Below are 20511 nucleotides of genomic sequence, written 5' to 3'. Positions count from 1 at the left end.
GTTTTGGATGTCGACTTAATTTTGCTGGCTTACCTAAACCTCGGCATGAAGCTAGTAGCACACAGTTGCTTAAAACACTCGGTTTTAGCGCTCCCATTTTGCGCCACACACGAGGAAATACTTAGAAACATGCCTCTTCTCTTACGTTGTGCTCCCGTAGCCCCGTTGCCATGGAAACAGAAACACAGTGAATACAAAATGGATGCTCACGTCGCGTTGTGACGTCTCACGTTGCACGATGAGAAGGTGAAGGCACTTCTGTAACTATGGGTGGCAAACAGGACAACGGCAAGAACACTGGACATTCTGAGAGAGTGTGACGATGAAAAGGCTGCGTCATCAGTGTTAGCACAACCACAAAAAGGGAAGGAACTGTCTCTGAGAACCAACGGTAAAACCAGGTTTTGTACACACGCCAGTTCTGTCTTCACCAGTCTCGCCGATACAAATTCCCTCGCACAGCTGTTTAATTAATCATTCACCTTCTTCTTCAAAGTTGTCACAAAATGTCTTTAAAATAGCTCTCACATCTTTCCATACACGCCGATAATTGCAACATGCTGTTCTGAGATATCTTGGCTATTCAAAAGAAAAGAACACTTGCTTTGCTTTAAAATATGTCCATTTCAATCATACAGCACTCTTTCACGCTTGCTAACCGTTTTCCTGACCTGTTACGTCGTGTGAATATTCCTTTGACAGGATGAATACTTGGCTCAAAGCTGACAGAAGGAGAAAGTGGTTTGTAACAGATTGCTTGAGAATTTGAAAATACTCGTTTCTTCTCCCAATTATTCTCGCATTACTAAGGTTGCCAGTTTCTTTCCAAAATTATACTCATACTTGTGATGATGCGTTACTCTATCATAGGCAATTCCCATAAATCCTTGGTATTAGCCGCAGCTGGCTGGGGAACAGTTCAGTTTGAGTTTTGCATTAACTTAGAAAGCGCTACAAAAATAACAAGGCGCTATAAATACTTGAGGATAGTTTCTTCAGTTTTCTCTACACCTTAATTATTGCCACAGAGTCTTAATTTCTTGTTGCGCAGCGCTGCCAGGAAACAGTAATTTTCTTAGTTGCGCAAAATTCATTTGACTTATCTCTTATTCATGCGGTTTCTTCTTTCTTGTTTCCTCTGATCATAAGACTGGCAGCACATAGGTGTAGAGCAGTGGGTTCTTTTCGCGAGGTGTAACTCAGACTGTGTTAGATGGTTTCTTCTCTGGTCTGGTCAGCTGAAACGTCGCCAAAATGTTGTAAATAGGTGAAGATAGATGACAGGATACTTCTAGTTGATTACATGTAGATTTATTGTAGGACACAGCTGAGTACACAAACCTCGCCAGCTGACCAGACCACCAACTGACACTAGTGGAATTCTCCAGGTAGAAGTCAGAACATACAAAGGCATTGTGGTAGACAGAGAACAAGAAAACACAAAGAAAGGACTAAGACAAAAGACAACCATATTACATGAAGAATCAATGTATAACATTCTGCCATGACACTCAAAGGAACTGGGCGTACCTTGTGAAAAACTGGAGTTGCTCCTGGAATTAACCTAATTTTGTGTTCAGCACCTTTCACTAGACCAATTTTATTGCTAAAAACATTCTTGAATTCATTCAAAAGATCCACCCGGTCAATTTTCGCTTCTTTCACAAAACAAACAGGAAACTCCCGCACCTTAATAGGATTTTCATCACCTGGGACCAGATACAAACCCATCTTAGCTAGGTCCTTCCAACCCACAATATCTTCGCCCTTTATCGCAACATAAATCTTAGTAACAATAGATCTCCCAAGAACTTGTAAATTTCCCAAGAAAAAACCCAACATATCTATATCTTTCTCTCCGAAAGCTTTTGGGTTGACATCAGTTTGTGTTAATTTCATATCTCTCCCCCACTTGTCATAAAAGGTAGTATCTCGAAGAATTGTAATGGGCGAGCCCGAATCCGCCATTATATGCACATTAATGTCATCAATTGAAGCTTCACATAAAGGCCCCTTAATAAAAACAGAACCCTCATCAGCATCCACCATTAACATAAGGTTGTCCAAATTTTCACAACATTCATCCATGTCCACATAGTTAACTTTAACTGGTTTCTTTTGAAACCAACATACTTTTTGAAAATGACCAATTTTCTTACACAAAACACAGCGTTTATTAACAGCTGGACACCCTTTAAAATTCCCAATGTGGAATTTAGATCCACATCTAAAACAAAAGTTTTGTTTGTTTTGATTAAAACTTGGTTTACCCTGCCATTTTTCTTTATGTTCTTTACCAGCAATAGCATACAGACCTTCTTCCGCCATTTCCTCAGAAACAACATTTATTTTAGAAGATGAATCGACCATCATTGCTTTTGTAGAAATTATAGATCTTTCAATACTAAGACTCAGATCAATAACTTCTGACAAAGACGGATTCTTACAACTGAGAATCCTTTCCTTAACCTTAGGAGAAGCACAATTAAACACAAATTGGTCACATATATAGTTATCAAGCAGGGGAACAAAGTCACAAGTAATTGCCAACAATCTTAAAGCAGAAATATACTCATCAATTTTTTCGTCTTCCTTTTGTTTTCTTTTATAACATTTATGTCTCTCTAACATAATATTAGGAGATTCCTCAAACTGTTTTTTTAATCTTGCGATAGCTTCCACATATAGATTCCACTGACTATCACCAGATTGACCAGACGGAGGAGGAATAGGTATTAGACTCTTAAAAATACGTTGTGCTGCTAAACCTAAACTACCAAATAATAGAGCAAACTTCCTAGGAGGTGAATAGTCAGCAGCATCAATAGCCATAATGTGGTTTTCAAACAAGCCAAACCACTCAGACCATAACAAAGCAGGTTTTCCAGGCTTTTCCAGAAAAGTAGGAGGTTGAGTGACTTCTCTAACAGCTGACATATTAAACAAAAGAAAAACAGAATTTAGTAACCACCAAATAAATAAAGCGGTGTGGGAATCACCAGTAAAGTGATCGCATAACCCAAACCAAAAGTGAAGAAATCCTGGTGAATAATTGATCTCACAGTACCAAAAAGACGAAGAAATGTCTTCCAGATCGATAAATCTTCCACTTCCAGAAAGAACAGTTTATGAGGAACAAGGCGTGTGAATCGCTGCTAAACGGATCACACGCAAACTGGAGAACTGAAGTCTTCAAAACTTCACCAAAATGGCCGCCGGACGTAACGTGCAACGTCAAACGTCACGTATTCCCAGCATGCTCAGCAGGACCTTCCGGCCACAATCACGAAAGAGCTCAGACGCGAAGATTCCAGGTTCCAGCAGGAAAGTTCGGGAAGAGAATGGCAGAAGATGTTTATTTGTGAAAAGCCAGAGCGAGCCGATAGCGGTGATCAAGGTAACGACACATTAGAAATAGGAAATTACTTTGTGTCAAATATCGTGTGACTTTCCAAACGAGTCAAGAAATCACAGTCAAATCACCACAAATCCTGCTCTTTGACAATTCTGCTCTCCGTCGAAACGCAAACACCTCTGCACAGATCTGAAGTAGATTCCTTGCCCAAAATGATCCTCAGTTGTCGAGAAACAGAACAACCTGTAGGAATTCAATTCCTTTCTTCTCTGCACATAGATTCCCGTAGAGTCAAAATAAGCAAATAGACAGAGATGAGAAGTCTCAAATACTGAACACGTAGAAATCGAAGAAAATCACCAATATGTAGAGCAGTCCCATTGCGTGGGTCGGTGATTGGACAAAATCCCGATCGTCGCCAATATGTAGAAGACTGTAAGTCTTATTAAATCCAAGAATCAAAAGTTTATAAAAGAAGTTTATTCCATAGGTTTCCAATCACAAGAGGAGCGCCACGTCAGCCAGGAGTCCGACAAGCAACTGAAGATACACAACGGACCCCTGGCATCTGAAGGCTCCATACATTTAAAAGAATACATTCTCTGCATGCGCTAGCGCATGCGATACCAATACAAACTAATCACGAGAAGTAAATACATTTCAAATACATTACACTACAAAGAGGCCAAGCTATCTTAAGGATTTTGCATCTTGAAGGCTTCTTTTCATGTTTGAGTACTTATTATTCTCTTGTGTCTTTCCTTTACCTTTCATTCTTTCTCTTTCTCTCTTGTTTCTTTGCTTTTCCTTTCTTTTTGTTAACAGGGGAAGGTGTGTGGCATCTTAAGCTGCATCTGAAGCCTGTGTACTTATGATGTCATGCTGCCTTGGTTACGAGAGGGTCTGGATGGGCTCTTTGTTGTATTCCTACATGATGTCGTTCTTAGAACCTTTGTATGTCATGAAGAATGCTCCTGTGTCAGCAGCCCATTCTGCTGTTGGATCTCGCTGTGTTAACTGCCCTTCTCTTCTTGTGGATGTCAAGTTGTCATTCCTACATTAAAACTACTTGCTTCTAACCTACGCGTTGACTCATCTCTACACTCTTCTACTTGGAAATAAACCTGAAGTTATTTCACTGATCCTGCCTCTGCGTGATCCTTTCAGCTGCCATTTGGGATCTTATAACAATATATACAGTGCATTGTATCATCTCTCAGGGCACTGGTATGACACCACAGCCACAGTACACTTTTCTGAGGGCAACATTTCCACAGCACAAACCACAGAATACTATGTGCTTTCAGTCTTCCTGTGCCCTGGAGTACCTCAGATCGTACTGAAAGATGGTCCAGTAAGGCACAGGGTGTCTCAGCTTAGCAGTCTTTCAGAGCGGCTGAAACATGGAACCCAATTTTAGTTGGTGGAAGACTAGCTAATCACCAGGGGCTGTACTATGAAAAGGTCCCCCTGGGGCACAAAAGGCATGTTTATTTATTTATGGTTTTTGTAGAGCGCGACACTCATCCCAAGGGATATCACGGCGCTTATACCAAGTGAACACTACTGAAAACTGAGGCAATAGGACCTAACGATGAATAGGAAAGAGGGGGTCTTCAGCTTTTTCCGAAACAAGAGATAATTTGTGGTGTGTCTAAGGTCATCAGGAAGCTCATTCCACCTCCTGGCTGCCAGATAAGAGAAGCAGCGGTCAACTGTTCTAACTTTATAAATGCGTTTCATCCTGGCTAATGCAGATTGAGCTGATTGTAGGTTCCTAGTGGGGACGTAAAATTCAATCTTCCCTGAGAGAATGGTGGGGCCCGTCCTATGCAGGACCCTATGGGCATGGCAACGTAGTTTGAAGGCAGCCCTCTGACGTATTGGAAGCCTGCCCTTGTCGCAAATCAGTCTCGCGGCCGAGTACTGCAGTACCTGTAGTCTAGAGAATAGATGTTCATTCATCCCCACAAATAGCGCATTGCCGTAGTGCAGGCAGCTAACCAATAGGGCCTGTGTTACTGAACGTCTACAGTCCAGGTGTATCCAGGGAAAAAGCCTGGCTAACAGTTTCAAAGTGGCAAAGCCCTTGCCACAGAGGGATCGCACATGATCTTTCATGGATAAATCATCGTCCATGATAATCCCCAAGTTCCTAGCATGTTGTTTAGGGATAGGGGCTGAACCCAACGAGGGTGGCCACCATGAGATGTCCCACACTCGCTTGGCACCACCGAATAAAAGGATCTCGGACTTCCCCGCATTCAGTTTTAAACAGTGGGCATGCATCCATTGGGCCATTTCTGAAAGGCAGCCATGAAGTTTGGTTTTGATAATATCTGGCTTCTCATTCAGGGCCACCGTCAACTGCGTGTCATCCGCATATGAGCAAATGCTGATGCCCCACTTCCTTCCAATGTCAGCTAAAGATGACATATATACATTGAAAAGAGTGGGGCTCAGCGAGGCACCCTGGGGTACTCCGCAGTCGATGGGAGTAGGCCTAGATTGGAACTGACCCATATGGACCGCCTGGGTGCGATTATTCAAAAAAGAGTAAAGTCATTTCAAAGCGTTGGATTGGACTCCTTTCTGCCGAAGTATATTCAGCAGACAGTGGTGGGAAATGCCGCTGACAGGTCAAGCAGTATCAGTGCCACCGCTCCTCCTTGATCAGTGGAGGATCTGATACTGTCCGACACTGCCAGCAACGTTGCCTCGGTGCTATTGTTGGCTCTAAAGCCCGTCTGGGAGGGATCCAAGAGAAGATTATCTTCCAGGTATTTTATCAGCTGGGCATTGACCAATTTCTCCAGGACCTTAGAGAGATAAGGGAGCTGAGAAATGGGTCTGTAGTTCTCTGGATTGAGGATATCGGATCCCGCTTTCTTCAGGAGGGGGATCACAGCAGCATGCTTCCAAGCGTCGGGGAAGGTAGCAGTACTGAGCGATTTGTTAAAATGTTGTGTAATTAAAGGGCAGATTGTAGATGCAATCTTAGAGAACACAAAATGGGGGCAGAGGTCCAAAGGGGAACCAGATTTGACTGATAGCATGGCTGTTCGAACATCTTCAGCTAAGAGTGGTTCAAAGTCAGCTAGACGGGGTACAATACCCTCGGCAGGCATAACTGCTGAGTTTCCGTGTCTAACAAACTATCAGAAGGTTTGTCAGAATAACTATTAACAGGCTGAGGAGAAAAAGTTGAATAGATTTTCTTAATTTTCTCTGAAAAGAAGGTGCTGATGTGATTGCAAGCCTCAGTCGTGGGGGTAAGTGTTTGTGAAATACTGGTGGGTTTGCTCAGTTCCTTCACTATCTTAAACAGTTCTTTCGCAGAGTTACTATTCTCTTGGATACGTTGGGTAAAATGATCTTTCTTAGCGGGTTTGATGGCCAGGGTGTATTGTTTTCGGTTCTGGACATAGTTTAATTTGGCAACATGGTCCTTAGACTGTCTCCAAAGGTGTTCAAGCCTTTGGCATTCTCTTTTAAGATTTTTTAAATGGGGAGTATACCATTTCTCTGTTGGAGCCTTTTTCCTGAATACCCGCATTGGGGCTAACTTATCTAGGGTTTGCAGAATGCCTGCATCTAAAGATGCAACATCTGTACAGGCAGAAGAGTCCGGCAGGAATTCAAGTATGGCCTCCTGGAAGTGTTTGGCAAAGTTAGATTCCTCAACTAGTCTCCATGCTCGTTTAGATATTCTGTGAGTGATACTTAGTTTCTTAATTTTATAAGGGAGGTCAAATGAAAAAGAAATAAGAAAATGATCCGACCAAGACAAGGGCTGGACCTCAGATATGTAAGTTGACTCTATGTTGGTGAAAATTAGGTCCAATGTGTGGCCCGCTATATGAGTAAGGCCTACTACCCACTGTCTGAGATTTAATATCTCCATGTCGTCTTTTAATTGGGAGGTAGCCAGAGTGTTTATTTTCTCAAAATGGATATTAAAATCGCCAACAATGAGGTAGTTCTTACATTTTAGGCAGAGAGGTAGCAGCTGATTGAGTAGTTTAGCGCCAAAGTTGGTTTGTAGTCCAGGGGGGTTGTAAACTTCGGGCTCCTGCTAGTATGGTAGAGCCCTCATGGCATACTCTGAGGGCTAGGGTCTGATGTTCACTGTAAGAGACTATTGGTTCCACCTGACATGTCAAGTGCTCCCTGAATATCACAGCTACACCCCCTCCTCTTTTAACAGATTTGTCTTGTGTAATGATCTTGTAGTTACAGGGGAGGGCGTTTGCTAGGTCGGGGTGTTAATATCAGACAGCCAGGTTTCGGTAATGAAAACCAGGTCTGGGGATTTAGAGGTAAGTAAATCCCAAACGTCCAGAGCATGTCTGGGTAGGGATCTAGCATTAAGGTATAGGCAGCTGAGATTCGCATTATTAGAGATATAAGTTGAGTGAAGGCCCGATGGGAGAGAACCCATACTACACCAATGACACGCGCGGCAGGAAAAGGGGCCATAGGATAGCCCAGGTTCTGCGAGAAAGCAAGCCCTGCCAACATTGTCTGCATTGCTTGCATAGGCCAATAACTCGCCTCGGGTGTAGTGAATAGATGGGGAAGCACACTGGTTGAGACCGGCAGGGGGTGTGGACCCGGGTCCCGGCCGGTCGCGGCCGGTCGCAGAAGGGCTTGCCTTTGGCGCGCCTTCGCTGCGCCATCAGCGTGCCCGCTGCGCCCGTCCGTTGCACATTTATGTTAATGGGGCCAATGTGGTGAGAGCTGCAGCACCAACCCTGGGCTACCCCCAAGATGGCGGATCCCCTGCCAAACCCAGTGTCAGCCCTCAATCGGCTGCACGGGGAGAGCAGGTCGTGAAAAGGAACAGGGAGGGTGAGTGCCTAAAGTGCAAATGCTAAAGTCACATTAAAAACACACAATTTTAAAAATTACGAACAGTTTTAAAAATAGAGCAAACACACAATGCTCCCGGCTTCCGCCTCAGGAGTATTCCAACAGTGTAATCAGTATTGCGTGCGAGCCACAGAGCGCGACTTATATACTAAGTGAAGGAGCCGGCGTCGTGAGAGCTGCAGCGCCAACCCTGGGCTACCCCCAAGATGGCGGATCCCCTGCCAAACCCGGTGTCAGCGCTCAATCGGCTGCACGGGGAGAGCAGGTTGTGAAAAGGAACAGGGAGGGTGAGTGCCCAAAGTGCAAATGCTAAAGTCACATTAAAAACACACAATTAAAAAAATTACGAACAGTTTTAAAAATAGAGCAAACACACAATGCTCCCGGCTTCCGCCTCAGGAGTATTCCAACAGTGTAATCAGTATCCGCTTTGCATACCCCGGGGTACTGATGGAGCAAGATGAAGAACAAAATTTTGTTCAGACTTGCGAAGTTAACCTCTCTTCATAAAAGTAATAAGATTAACAAGTTTGTGGTGAAATCATTAATCAATCTAGTTTAAAGATACATTCATCATGGGTTTACACGCGGGACTAATGTGCTTTATGTTGCATTTGCAAAAGAAAAATAATAAACTAACCTTGTCTATTGTCTTTGTCAGTATTAAATGCGGCAGTTTTAAATAATGGCATGTGCTTATTTTATGTGCTTATGTTATGTCTTTTGTGATAAAAGCTCAAAGAGTTCCAGCTATTCGATATGGAAAGATAATTATAAAGCTGCCTTAATGTGCTCGCTAGGTAACATAATTAACCATGTTAATAAGCAAAGGGGGAGGGTAACAGAATGGGTCTCAATTCTTTAATTAATTGATGTCTTGTGTTTGTTTAATAATAGTTTCCAAGCTGAGACCTAAGGCTTCTTCAGAAATATCGCTGTCAGAGCTGCAGACACGAAAGCTTGTCCAGAGTGACATTTCGCAAATGCGCAGCTGTGAAGGACTTTCCTGCAAAGCCAAAGTAAAAGAACATTTCTTTGACATGGTGAACATGTCCACGGAGGCTAGCCAAGGACGACATTTCATTTCTTGAATAGTTTGCCAAGGTTAGGAAGTTATCTTCGGAAGGGAAAATGTAACGAAATAAAGGAAGCAGAGCGTTGTGGAAGCGAAATTTGCCTAGTGTAGTAACGGTAAGTTTCAATTCTATTAAGGACACGGAGGCGAGGATTATGCTTTTCTCTCTTCGCTGTTTATTAACATCACATCGCACAACAGCCAGAAAAGCATCAAAACTTGAAAAAATTTTAGTATTCCCAACATAGGAATATCAGAAAACATTGTAATAACATCGTTTAATAACTACAAATCCCATGAGATGAACATTTAGGCAGTCCTTCTTTAGTGTCCATAAACCCCAATATAAGGCGTCCAACCAACGAACTCCTCCTCTTTCTTCGTGGCGAGTCAGGCCAAAGTCTCAAGCATCTCTTTTCGCACCATCATTCCCTGGCGGAAAAAAGAACAGCGTGAGCTAAGCCATACCGCTAAGCACGAAGGCAAATCAACAAAGCAGAGTATCAAGTCATCGACATGCAATCCAAGAAAAACAGTGACCAACTGCAAGTCGGAAAACGGATTACTTACTCCATGAAGGGCGGGATCTCCGCAGGAGGTATGGGTGGGATAATCCTCGCCTCCGTGTCCTTAATAGAATTGAAACTTACCGTTACTACACTAGGCAAATTTCGATTCTATGTCAGGACCGGAGGCTTCAGATTATGCTTGTTTAAAGCTTACTCACCACCAAACTAGCAATATCCACCACTGGCTTAAAATAGAACCTTTTGAAGGTGGAATCCGAAGACCAATCCGCAGCGCGCATGAGGTCTTCTAACCGTGCCCCAAGGGCAAAAGATTTTGAGGCCATGGCCCCTCTTGCTGAGTGAGCTCCGAACTGCCTCGTATCAATACCAGCTTCCTGCATTACCCAACGCACCCACCGGGCTATAGTGGGGGAAGAGACAGCCTTGTGCGGTTTGCGCAGCGCAATCAGCAACTGCCGTTCGCCCGGAGGGCGAAGCTCTGTTGTAACATCCTCATAGGTTTTCAAACACTGTACCACACACAAATTGGGGGCATCTGCAAATGCCGGATAGGAAATAGACCTTGTAGCCGATTTCGTGCGTCGACCCACGGTAAAGGTCACCCCATCCGGGGAGAACGCTCTCGCCGTGACATCCAGGGCACGCACATCAGACACTCTGCGACAAGATACTAAGCACAAGAGCATCGCCAGTTTAGCTGACAGTTCTTTTAAGGAAAGATACTTGTTAGGCTGCCAGGAAAGAAAAAAGTTCAACACCACGTTAACATCCCACAGGACGGAATACCGTGGCTCCGGCGGTAAAGCCAGACGCACTCCTCTAAGGAGTCGACATACCAGGGGATGCTCCCCAACCGCTGCTCCATCTATCTGCACATGAGCTGCCGATATGGCAGAACGTATCGTATTAATCGTCCGGTATGCCAAGCCGGCGGTAGAGAGTTCTGCAAGAAAATTCAGGATAGGAACGAGGCCTGCGACCATGGGATCCAAACCCCGGCGAAGACACCAACGAACCCACCTGGTCCAAGCCGATCTATACCTCTTGGCAGTGCTGCCTGCCCAGGCCTTGGACAAAAAGTGCTGAGCTGAGTTCGAAAGGCCAGGGAGCGACCAACGTCGCCTGAAAGCCTCCATGCCATGAGGCGGAGAGAACCCTGGAGGAGATGGTGAGGGACCCCGTCTGGATTGAGGAGAAGACGAGGAAGCCGGGGGAGTAGGATTGGAGAATCCCAGGAAAGTTCCAGAAGAACTGGAAACCACACTTGCGACCCCCACACGGGCGTCACCATCACCACGTCCGCCATCTGACGGCGAATCTGGGCCGCGGCCCGTACTATCATGGAGAAAGGCGGGAAGGCATACGGCCGTTCCTGACTCCAGTCTTGGAGGAACGCATCCGTCGCTTCCGCCAAAGGATCCGGTCTCCAGCTGAAGAACCTCGGAAGCTGGAAGTCCAGACGGGACGCAAACAGGTCTATGGAAAACGGACCCCAGCATGCCGCCAGCCAGCGGAACACTTGAACATCCAGCTTCCACAGGCTGGAGTCTCGGAGATATCTCGAGTGCCAATCCGCTACCTGATTGGCCCGACCCGGCAGGTATTCCGCCTGAACCGAGACTTGATGAGCGAGACAATAATCCCAAAAGTCTTTCGCCAGGTCCGCAAGGGCTCTTGACCGCGGACCCCCTAAGTGGTTCACATACCGAACCGCTGAGACATTGTCCATCGGCAGAAGGACGCATGACTTCACCGAGTCCCTCGTCCAACAACGGACGGCGAACGAACCTGCTAGAAGTTCCAAGCAGTTGATGTGAAGTCGCTGTTCGTCTGACGACCAAGCGCCGCCTGTGGAGAAATCCCCGCAACGGGCGCCCCAGCCAGACCTGCTGGCGTCGGACTCTATCACCAAGTCCGGAACGGACCCGAAAATCGCGCGGCCGTTCCACGCTTCCATGTGGGCTAGCCACCAAGACATTTCCTCTTTGACCTCCACCGACAGGGGAATCAAGTGATCGTAGGATAGCCCTCTGCGCAAATGGTGCGCTTTCAGTCGCTGAAGGGCCCGATAGTGAAGAGGGCCCGGGAATATCGCCTGAATGGACGATGAGAGAAGGCCTACTACTCTGGCCACCTGCCGGAGGGAGGTGTGCGATTTCGAGATAGTTTGCCGAAGCAGATGCTTTATTTTGGCCATCTTTCTGGACGGCAAACTAGGAGTCGATTTCACTGAGTCCACCACAAAGCCCAGAAACACCATTTGCTGGGCGGGGGTGAAAACCGACTTCTCCCTGTTGACAATAAACCCCAGACCTTGTAACAGGGAGACTGTCTGAGACAGATGGGCGGCCAACTTGTTCGGGTCCTGGCCCAACAACAAGATGTCGTCCAGATAGACGATAAGCCGAATCCCCTGACTCCGCAGGGTTTCGATGGCCGGGTGCAGGATTTTTGTAAAGCACCAAGGGGCCGAGGAAAGACCGAACGGAAGGGCCTTGAACTCGAACACCATGTCTTTCCAGCAAAACTGAAGGAAACGACGATGCGGGGGGTAAATCGGAACCACCAGATACGCATCCTTGAGGTCCAGACGGACCATCCAGTCGTTCGGGAGCAAAACGTCCCTCAAAAGATGGATGCCCTCCATCTTGAAGTGGTTGTACACCACCCAGCCATTGAACTCCCTGAGGTTGATGACTGGTCGTCTGCCCCCGTCCACTTTTTCCACAAGAAAAATATTGCTCAGGAAACCCCGGGGGTGGCGCGTTGTTCGACAAATAGCCCCCTTGCGCAGCAGCGCCGAGACTTCTTCGTCGATCAAGAGCGCGTCTGATTGAGAAAACGTTATGGGCCGGGGAGGCTCCGCCTGGCACGGCTGGTCGTAAAACTCTATTCGAACCCCCGCACGGTTTGAAGGACCCATGCGTCCGTCGTAATAGCCTCCCACGCCTGGGGAAAACACACCAACCTCCCCCCAATAACCACCTGATCTGCAGGAATAACACTCACCGTGTGAACTGTTGCCGCCGGAGTCGTTCCGGAAGGTTCCGCGTCCTCTGAAACGCTGACCTCTGGTGGGGTAGAAGTTGTTATAATTCACGGAGGAGTTGTAGCCTCCCCTGCCGGAGCCATGCCCTTTTCCGGGCTGTTGCTGACCACCACGGCCAGTCGTGAGGCCCCTACCACAACCAGCCCCCCGGGAAAAACGCTGGTGGAAGACCCGCTTGATGGTCGACTGGGCCTTATCCAGGGAGGTGAAGGTGGAAACGAACTTCCCCAGTTCTTTAATGAATGGCTCACCAAAGAGTCCTCCTTGGGCGACAGCGCCAGCTTCCGACGAAGCCAAATCGCCCAACTTGGGATCCAATTTTATCAGTAGCGACCGACGCCGCTCGGTCGACAGGGCACAGTTGGCATTCCCCAAGAAGACAACCGCCCGCTGCGCCCAATTGGACAATACTTCCGGGCAAATGGCGCTGCCCGACACCTTGGCTTCTTCGGCCATATCGAGAATCTTGGTGAGGGGGCCAATGGTGTCCAAGAGCTTGTCCTGGCAGGAGCGCCAGGAACGGTCGATCCCCTTCCGGGGGTCCTTGACGAACTTCGCCATGAAGGTGGCCATTTTCCCATCAAGTTCCGGCGTCATGGCCACCTTCCCCTCCAAAGTCGGGCGAGGGCATTCGCCCCTCAAACAGCTGCGCGCCTCCTTCTCCAAGGGCTTGCGGAGGCGGCCCGCCACAAACTGCGCCAACTTATCACCAGGGCCCAGGCGGTTGACCGCGGGTGCATGATCTCGTCCGGGTCCAGCATGCCCGAAGTGTCTTTGGGCAACTCCGTCGAATTGGACGCCGGTCGCCATGACCGCACGGAGTCCGCGTCGTCGTCGTCCGTATCCGCGGGGGAAGCCCCCCCCGGGGAGCCCGGGACAACGTTCGCCGGTGTAGAAGGTGTCTGAGGCGGAGGCGCCTCGGGGGTCGACCCAGACGCTTTAGCCAGGAAAGCGTCGCGTAGGCGCTCGAAAGCGTCCTTGTCCACACCTTGCGAACCACTGGGACCCGCGTCCCCACGTGACTTTTTGGCCGCCGGAGGCTGGCCAGGATCGTTGGCGGGGGAACCCCCTGGGGCCGGTGCCAACTTTGCACATTCCAAGACAATGCGGGCTGAAAGTCTGTCCTCCATAGGCCCAACGATTTCCTGCACACACCGGTAAATCGACTGGTCCACAGCCGCATAGAACTCGTCGTCCTGGAGGTATTGGTGAGACTCCTCCTCCTCGACGTAGTACCCCTCAGCCATGGCGCTACGCAGCAGATAAGAAAGTGAAACTGAGGGTTCCGATGGCGTACACAGACTGCCACGTGTGGGCCGACCGAAGGTTGGCAAAAGTTGTAGGCCGGTGGAACCGGACAATTAAAAGGCAGCACCAGCCTTTACAGCGCGCCGACCCTCTCTCCAGAGACCGGGCCGCACCGCCTCCCAGCGCGCTCGAGCGGGGAACACCCCAGCGGAAGCTGTTGCAGAAAAAAGGTGCTGAAATCGCCCGCAGGCTTCAACGTGGGTACAACCACTATACAGACCCCACCGGGGCGTTCAACACGGGACAGTACAACCCAAGAGGGCGTCAGGGTTAGGCGGCAGCAGGGCACCTGCGATGTCGACTCCCCAGCGCAGCTCCAATCAATGAGACGAAAACTGCGCGCGGGCAGGCGAGACGCAACGGCACCCTCTAGCGGTGACTCAGCACCGCGGAATACACGGGGACATCGCGTAAGGGGCGAAGGCGTCCCCGCGATGGAAGGGGCTCTGAAAGGGAAGAAAAACCCCACAGGCCCCCTAAAGCAACAATCAATGCAAATAGAACAGAAGAAAACACAAAAAAACCTCAACAAACACAAAAGTGCAAGAGAGGGATAATAGCACTTAACTGGCTGCGAAGCAGCGAAGAAAGAGGAGGAGTTCGTTGGTTGGACGCCTTATATTGGGGTTTATGGACACTAAAGAAGGACTGCCTAAATGTTCATCTCATGGGATTTGTAGTTATTAAACGATGTTATTACAATGTTTTCTGATATTCCTATGTTGGGAATACTAAAAAAATTTCAAGTTTTGATGCTTTTCTGGCTGCTGTGCGATGTGATGTTAATAAACAGCGAAGAGAGAAAAGCATAATCTGAAGCCTCCGGTCCTGACATAGAATCAAAAGGACAATAGGGCTTGTATAAAGCTCGAACATGGTCAGGAGTCGAATGACCTAATGGTGGACTGACTTGGAACAGCCAATGAGGAGTTTGAATTTCAAGAAAGAATGTAAAATGTAGAAAGATTAGCTAGTGAAAAAGGTATAAAGTCTGACATTGTGAATAAGGAAAAAACTCTTGCTTTCCGATTCTTGAGACGGTGACATGCTGTTGGACTTTTGGCGCATGTAAGGACAGCAGTCTTTATTGATCTCTTCCCTTTAGGAGAAACCTGAGGTAGACAGGGAATAAGATTTAGGGAATGGAAACAATCTTCTTTGCTAATAATTCATGTTTTTGAGTTTTCTTCTAAATGTCAGTTCTAAATCCGTTTTTCTATTAAAATGCTGCTTTCCTGTTTGCTTATGAAATAAAGATTTTAAATATGAAATGCTTTTCTTTTATGAGAATAAAGTTAATAAAAATTAGAATTGAAGAGACAAGCTGGTCTTGTTTATTCATGGTCTAATTTCCATTAGTTGATCCATCGACCATATGTGGCTTGATTTAACGTTAAAAGTTTGACAATGAAGAATAAACTGCAGTTTGTATATATAAATGTAAATATTTTGTGAATAGTTTGCTAAATCAAACCACCTGATTCAGTTGCTCAAAAATTGTCTCATTGGTGTTATGGGCCTGGATATATGAGTTTAGAGGTGTATGTGAGTATTGAGGGCGCAGATGGTGTTTGTGAGACAGTTTTTCTATAGGAGCGCTGGATCAGTACTTTGGTAGAAAGGGCCAGACGCTTGTGCGGCACTTTCTGTAATACAGATAGCGCTGGTGCACTTATAGCACCAGCGCTATCACTAGAGAGTGTTCTTATTTGCACTGAGGTAAACCCCTTGCATCTGCGCCCACGTGTATAATAGATCATAGGCACATAGGCAAATAAGCTGCCAGGAGGCACGCAGATAGTGCGCCTCCTAAAATGTGGCGTACCATCATGCTCCCCCTGATAGCAGCCATCCGGACGGGGAAAAGGGGGGTCTTATGGACCCCATAAGACATTCCCTTGCCAGCAGTGCAGTCACTCACTGCACCCCCCTGCATGGGGATCTCTAATCCCCCTTAAAAGTACAGGTGGGTGCTGCCTGCATTGTGAAACATCGAGCAGCTGCTGCGAAGCCGCTCTGTATTTCACTTGAATGCACTGGCCCCAGGAAAGCACGACTTTGCGGGCTGCCCTCGGGGCAGTACATTCAATGTAATAGGGAGCACTTTCCCTGTTTGTGCATGGCGCACCTATTTAAACCCCTTCCCTGCGGGGGTAATTCCCCCACGGTGCGGGAGGGGGGTGAGCCCCGCGCCGCGGTGCTCGTGGCGAGTCCAGCTCGTCATGAGTCATGGTCTCATCACAACCCCGCCCACTGATTAATTCACCTGCACAGGCAGGGAATCAATCGCGTGTGGGCGGCACGGAGCCGTTATGATGAGCCCAGCTCGTCATGAGCACAGCTCCATTGTGACTCATGACGAGCTGGGCTCGTCATGAGCCCCGAAGAGGCTAAGGAGTGCAGTGGCGCAAACAAGGAATGTGAGCAACGTGTGATAGGGTCCCAGATTGTTACAATCCTGGGCAAATTTAAGATTCATTCATACATTGGTGGGTGGAGACTGGGTTGTAAAAAGGTGCCAACAATTTGCTGCATCAGCAGTGCATTGACACGAAATCCCTGCTCCACCCACCTCAATGTAAAGCAAGCAGGTCTCCAAGTATGCATGTGTCCCCACCACTGCTGCAAGTGCAGATAGTATTCACCTGCACCTCCACACATGAGTCAGGAAGGGATGGTACCTCCAACTAACAATATCAAACTGAATCTACTCACCTGGCATGTTTATTCTCAAGTAGACAACCCAAACGACAGCAGCGATCAGTCCAACAACGGTTCCAATGACGCCTCCGATAATGACCCCCATTGGAGGAGATTTCTCTTCTGTGGGACAGAGACGGACAGGGACAGAGTTACAGGGCAGAAATCACTTCAAAGATGCGATTTAAGATGCAGTAACACTAAGAACTGTCAGGTTTCAAGATCTTTGTGACTAAAGGATCAGAGAGAGAGCTATTGTCTCACCTGGGAACAGAGGTCTGAACTTGCTACTATCTCACCACAGGCCACAGTTTTCTCGGCATCTTAGAACATGCTTCCTAGCACTGCACACAATGCTTTCTACCATGTCAGCGCACTGCTCTCACACTACAGGCCATGCTTAACTCAGTGCTTTCTACCTGCTCTCAGGACACTGCTATCACCAGAGCCCACTATATACTCAGCAGTGCCTTAAGAGAGACCACACAGAACTATCACCCCAAAGTCCATGGTACACACCACGATTTGCAGTTTTCCTCAGGACACTGTTATGCCACCACTGTCCGCACTTTACTCAGCATTTTCTAAATTTCCACACAGCACTGCACTAAGCACTTTGTACCCTACCACACCTAAGCCTGCTGCATACAGAGTGCTCTAGAATAGGCCAAAAAGCACTATCACAATACAGGTCAGAGTGTATTATGCATTTTGTATCCTTGCACATGGCACTGCCATCACACCACAACCCTCAATATACCCTGTGCTTTGTACCCTTCTCAGGTAACTGCCATTGCTAAAGCACAGAGTGTACATAGCAGTACCCTTTTCGAGGCCACAGAGCATTTTCACAACACAGCTCCCAGTATACTCAATGCTTTATAGCCTTCTTCTGTGCACGATTTGCGTAGCAATTTGTAAACGTCCTCATTGCAGGGCTCTAAGTGTGGTGAACTCTCCCTGGGAGCCCTGTTAATGTTCCTATGACCATTGTATAATCTGCACTTAACAGCCTTGCTTGGGGCCCTGTTATTACACCAGAGCTTAAAATATATGCAATGTTATCTAGCCTCTTTCAGGAAACTGCTATCATAGCCCAGAGTGTACTCAGTGTAGTCTTCCCCAGGAAATGACTATGCCACACACGGAGCTTCGTATTACACGTCTTTATTCGTTGCGTGTAACTGCAAACTCAAGAGTCTAAACCTGCCTTAATTGCATTCTGCTTTCACAGTTTTACGGATTCCATCAGGAGCCAAAGGGGTTCTGTCATTGCTAACTCGCAAGAGACTACAACTCCCCACTGTTAAATAAAAATTTTAATTTTTTACAAAGTATATAGACCTTATTATGAGTTTGGCGGTGAGGGAGAGAGACCGCTCCGCTCCCACACCGACAAACCCATGTAGAAACGGCCGACCACATTAGGAGTTTTCACCTGTCTGGAGGGCGGTTCTTTGGCATTTTCAGGTTGCTGCCTATGAAATAGGCACTGTAATACGTACATCAAAGGCAGTACCTTCACGGCATGACTGCTGCAGTCCATGCCTTGCAGGTACTGGTGTACATGCACACAGGTGGGCCTTATAGGGCCCCCTTTGTTTCCTCACCGCCAAACTTTTCATGGTGGTCACACCGCCATGAACAGTGTGGTGGTGAGGATACTCCGCCAAGCATATTGTTGGAGGAAGACCATGCTGCTACTCCACCAAGCAGAATCTCTGATCCCTAGCAGTTGGTGTGGCTGTCATCTTCTGCCTGTGTACCAAGTCCTTCTCACAAGTCATATTCTTGTTTCTTTCTCTCTGGTTGGTCCATTGAGGTAACTTGGTTGTCATTGCTCTCCTGGTCAAGTAAGGTGTTGATTGATAAGCTCTTAACATAGAATTTAATACAGTTTTTAGATCGAGCTTCTCTAGATTTACACGCTGCACTGCTTTCTTTAATTCACTCATAAAATGTTCAACAAGGCCACTGGCCTGTGGCTAAGGAGTTAAGCTATTCTGATGCTTTATATTAAGGTGCTCTTAAAAGTATTTGAACTTTCGGCTGAGAAATGCGGGCCATTATCAGAATGCAGTATGGTTGGAACACTCCAAGTCATAAAAATGCCATCTAATCTCTTACTACTCTACTCAGTCTTGAGAAGTAGACGAGAGATCTTCAATTAATGGAAATCATTAATATTCGTCCACAATCATCATCAGGTAATGTCCATTGATGAGTGGACTGAACAAGTCAATGACTACGCTTTTTATGCAAGCTTTGGGAGTTCTGACATGTTCAAGGTGCGTTGAAAAGTTTTCGTAGACAGGCAGCTGCATAGGTGACAGACCTGTAATTCTTTTTCAGATAAGCAAACCAGGCTCATTTAGTGTCAACAATTTCATGATGTCCTTCATGGGCTACTTCAATTATTTTCTGTCGGAAACTCTCCAGAAACAAAATTCTCGAACCTTGCAGTATAACTCCTTTCTGAGTTATGGACAGTTTATCCTTGAATGTTTTGTATTTTAAAAATTGACCATCACTGGTGATGGATCAAGATTTCTGGTTTCATGACTGATGAATGATTAGATTCTTCAGCTTTAGCATGTCAAGCTTGTGGCAGTGACAATCTGGGCTAACAAAATGGAAGCTGGTGTGTTTGATTGTACAATGAAATTGATATAGGCTTCAGCTGTCTTGGATGGAGTACCTTGACCTTGTGTAGGTACTCTGAAAAAGTAGTCAACGGGGTTCCAATCCTTCCCTGGATGATGCACAATGGTATAACTGTACTCTTGAAATTGTAGTCCCCCTCCTTTAATGTGAAAGAGGCATCTTGGCCTTTGGATTGCCAAATATAGTCAGTAAGGCTTTATGATCAGAGACTAGAGTAAATGGCTTTTCGTGCAGGAATACATGGAACTGTTCACAAGCCCATATCATAGCAAAACTTTATTTTTCAGGTTAGGAATAAGCATGTTCTATTTGAGACAAAGTTCTACTTAAATATGCCACAAAATGCCTACGAGCGCTGAGGTGTCCGCTGTGCTGTGGAAGGATAGCATCTAACCTGACTGGGCTAGTATCAACAACAACCTCTGTATGAAGTTTCGGACTGAAGTATGCCATTTCAGTAGCATTCTTAATGGTTCAACGGAGTACTTACACTGGCAAAGTCTCATATGTATTTAGAACAGTAAAGGGCCAGGCCACGAAATGAATGCACCATGGAAACATCTTGTAGGGGATCAGCATTTGACAGTGCTGTACTTGAGCAGAATCAGGCGTCATACCCACATCAGAAAAGATGTAGCCAAATAATTTTGGCTTTGACTTATAGAACTTGTCCACATTCAGAGTCAACCCTGCAAGTAAACAACAGACTTGTGTGAGAGCTTTATCATGCTCTTTTTGTGTAGCTCCAAAAAACAATAAGTCATTGGTGTCCTTGAATGTATTCATAGCTGGCTGTATGATACATTGGATGATGTTTTGAAAGAGTCTGCAGCTGATGACACACCAAAACATAGTCTTTTGTATCGTAACAGACCAACATGTGTAGAAAAGGTTGTAATGTATCTGCAATTTTTTTGAGTTCCAACTGATTATAACCTTTATTTAATCAAGGCCGGAG

The 20511-nt window shown here is 46.6% G+C and overlaps 1 protein-coding gene across 1 annotated transcript in view; it reads right to left on the bottom strand.

Annotated features, from left to right (window-relative positions):
* The window catches only part of LOC147709987 (class I histocompatibility antigen, Gogo-C*0203 alpha chain-like), a 452566-nt gene that overhangs the window by 57312 nt on the left and 374743 nt on the right, over positions 1-20511 (bottom strand). The window contains exon 5 of the mRNA XM_086920675.1: positions 16905-17012. Coding sequence (XP_086776801.1) covers positions 16905-17012 — 108 coding nt within the window. The remainder of the gene's footprint in view (positions 1-16904; positions 17013-20511) is intronic.

Source organism: Lissotriton vulgaris, chromosome 5, assembly GCF_964263255.1.
Source record: "Lissotriton vulgaris chromosome 5, aLisVul1.2, whole genome shotgun sequence".
Classification (NCBI taxonomy): Eukaryota; Metazoa; Chordata; class Amphibia; order Caudata; family Salamandridae; genus Lissotriton; species Lissotriton vulgaris.
This window is presented reverse-complemented; position numbering and strand designations above follow the sequence as displayed.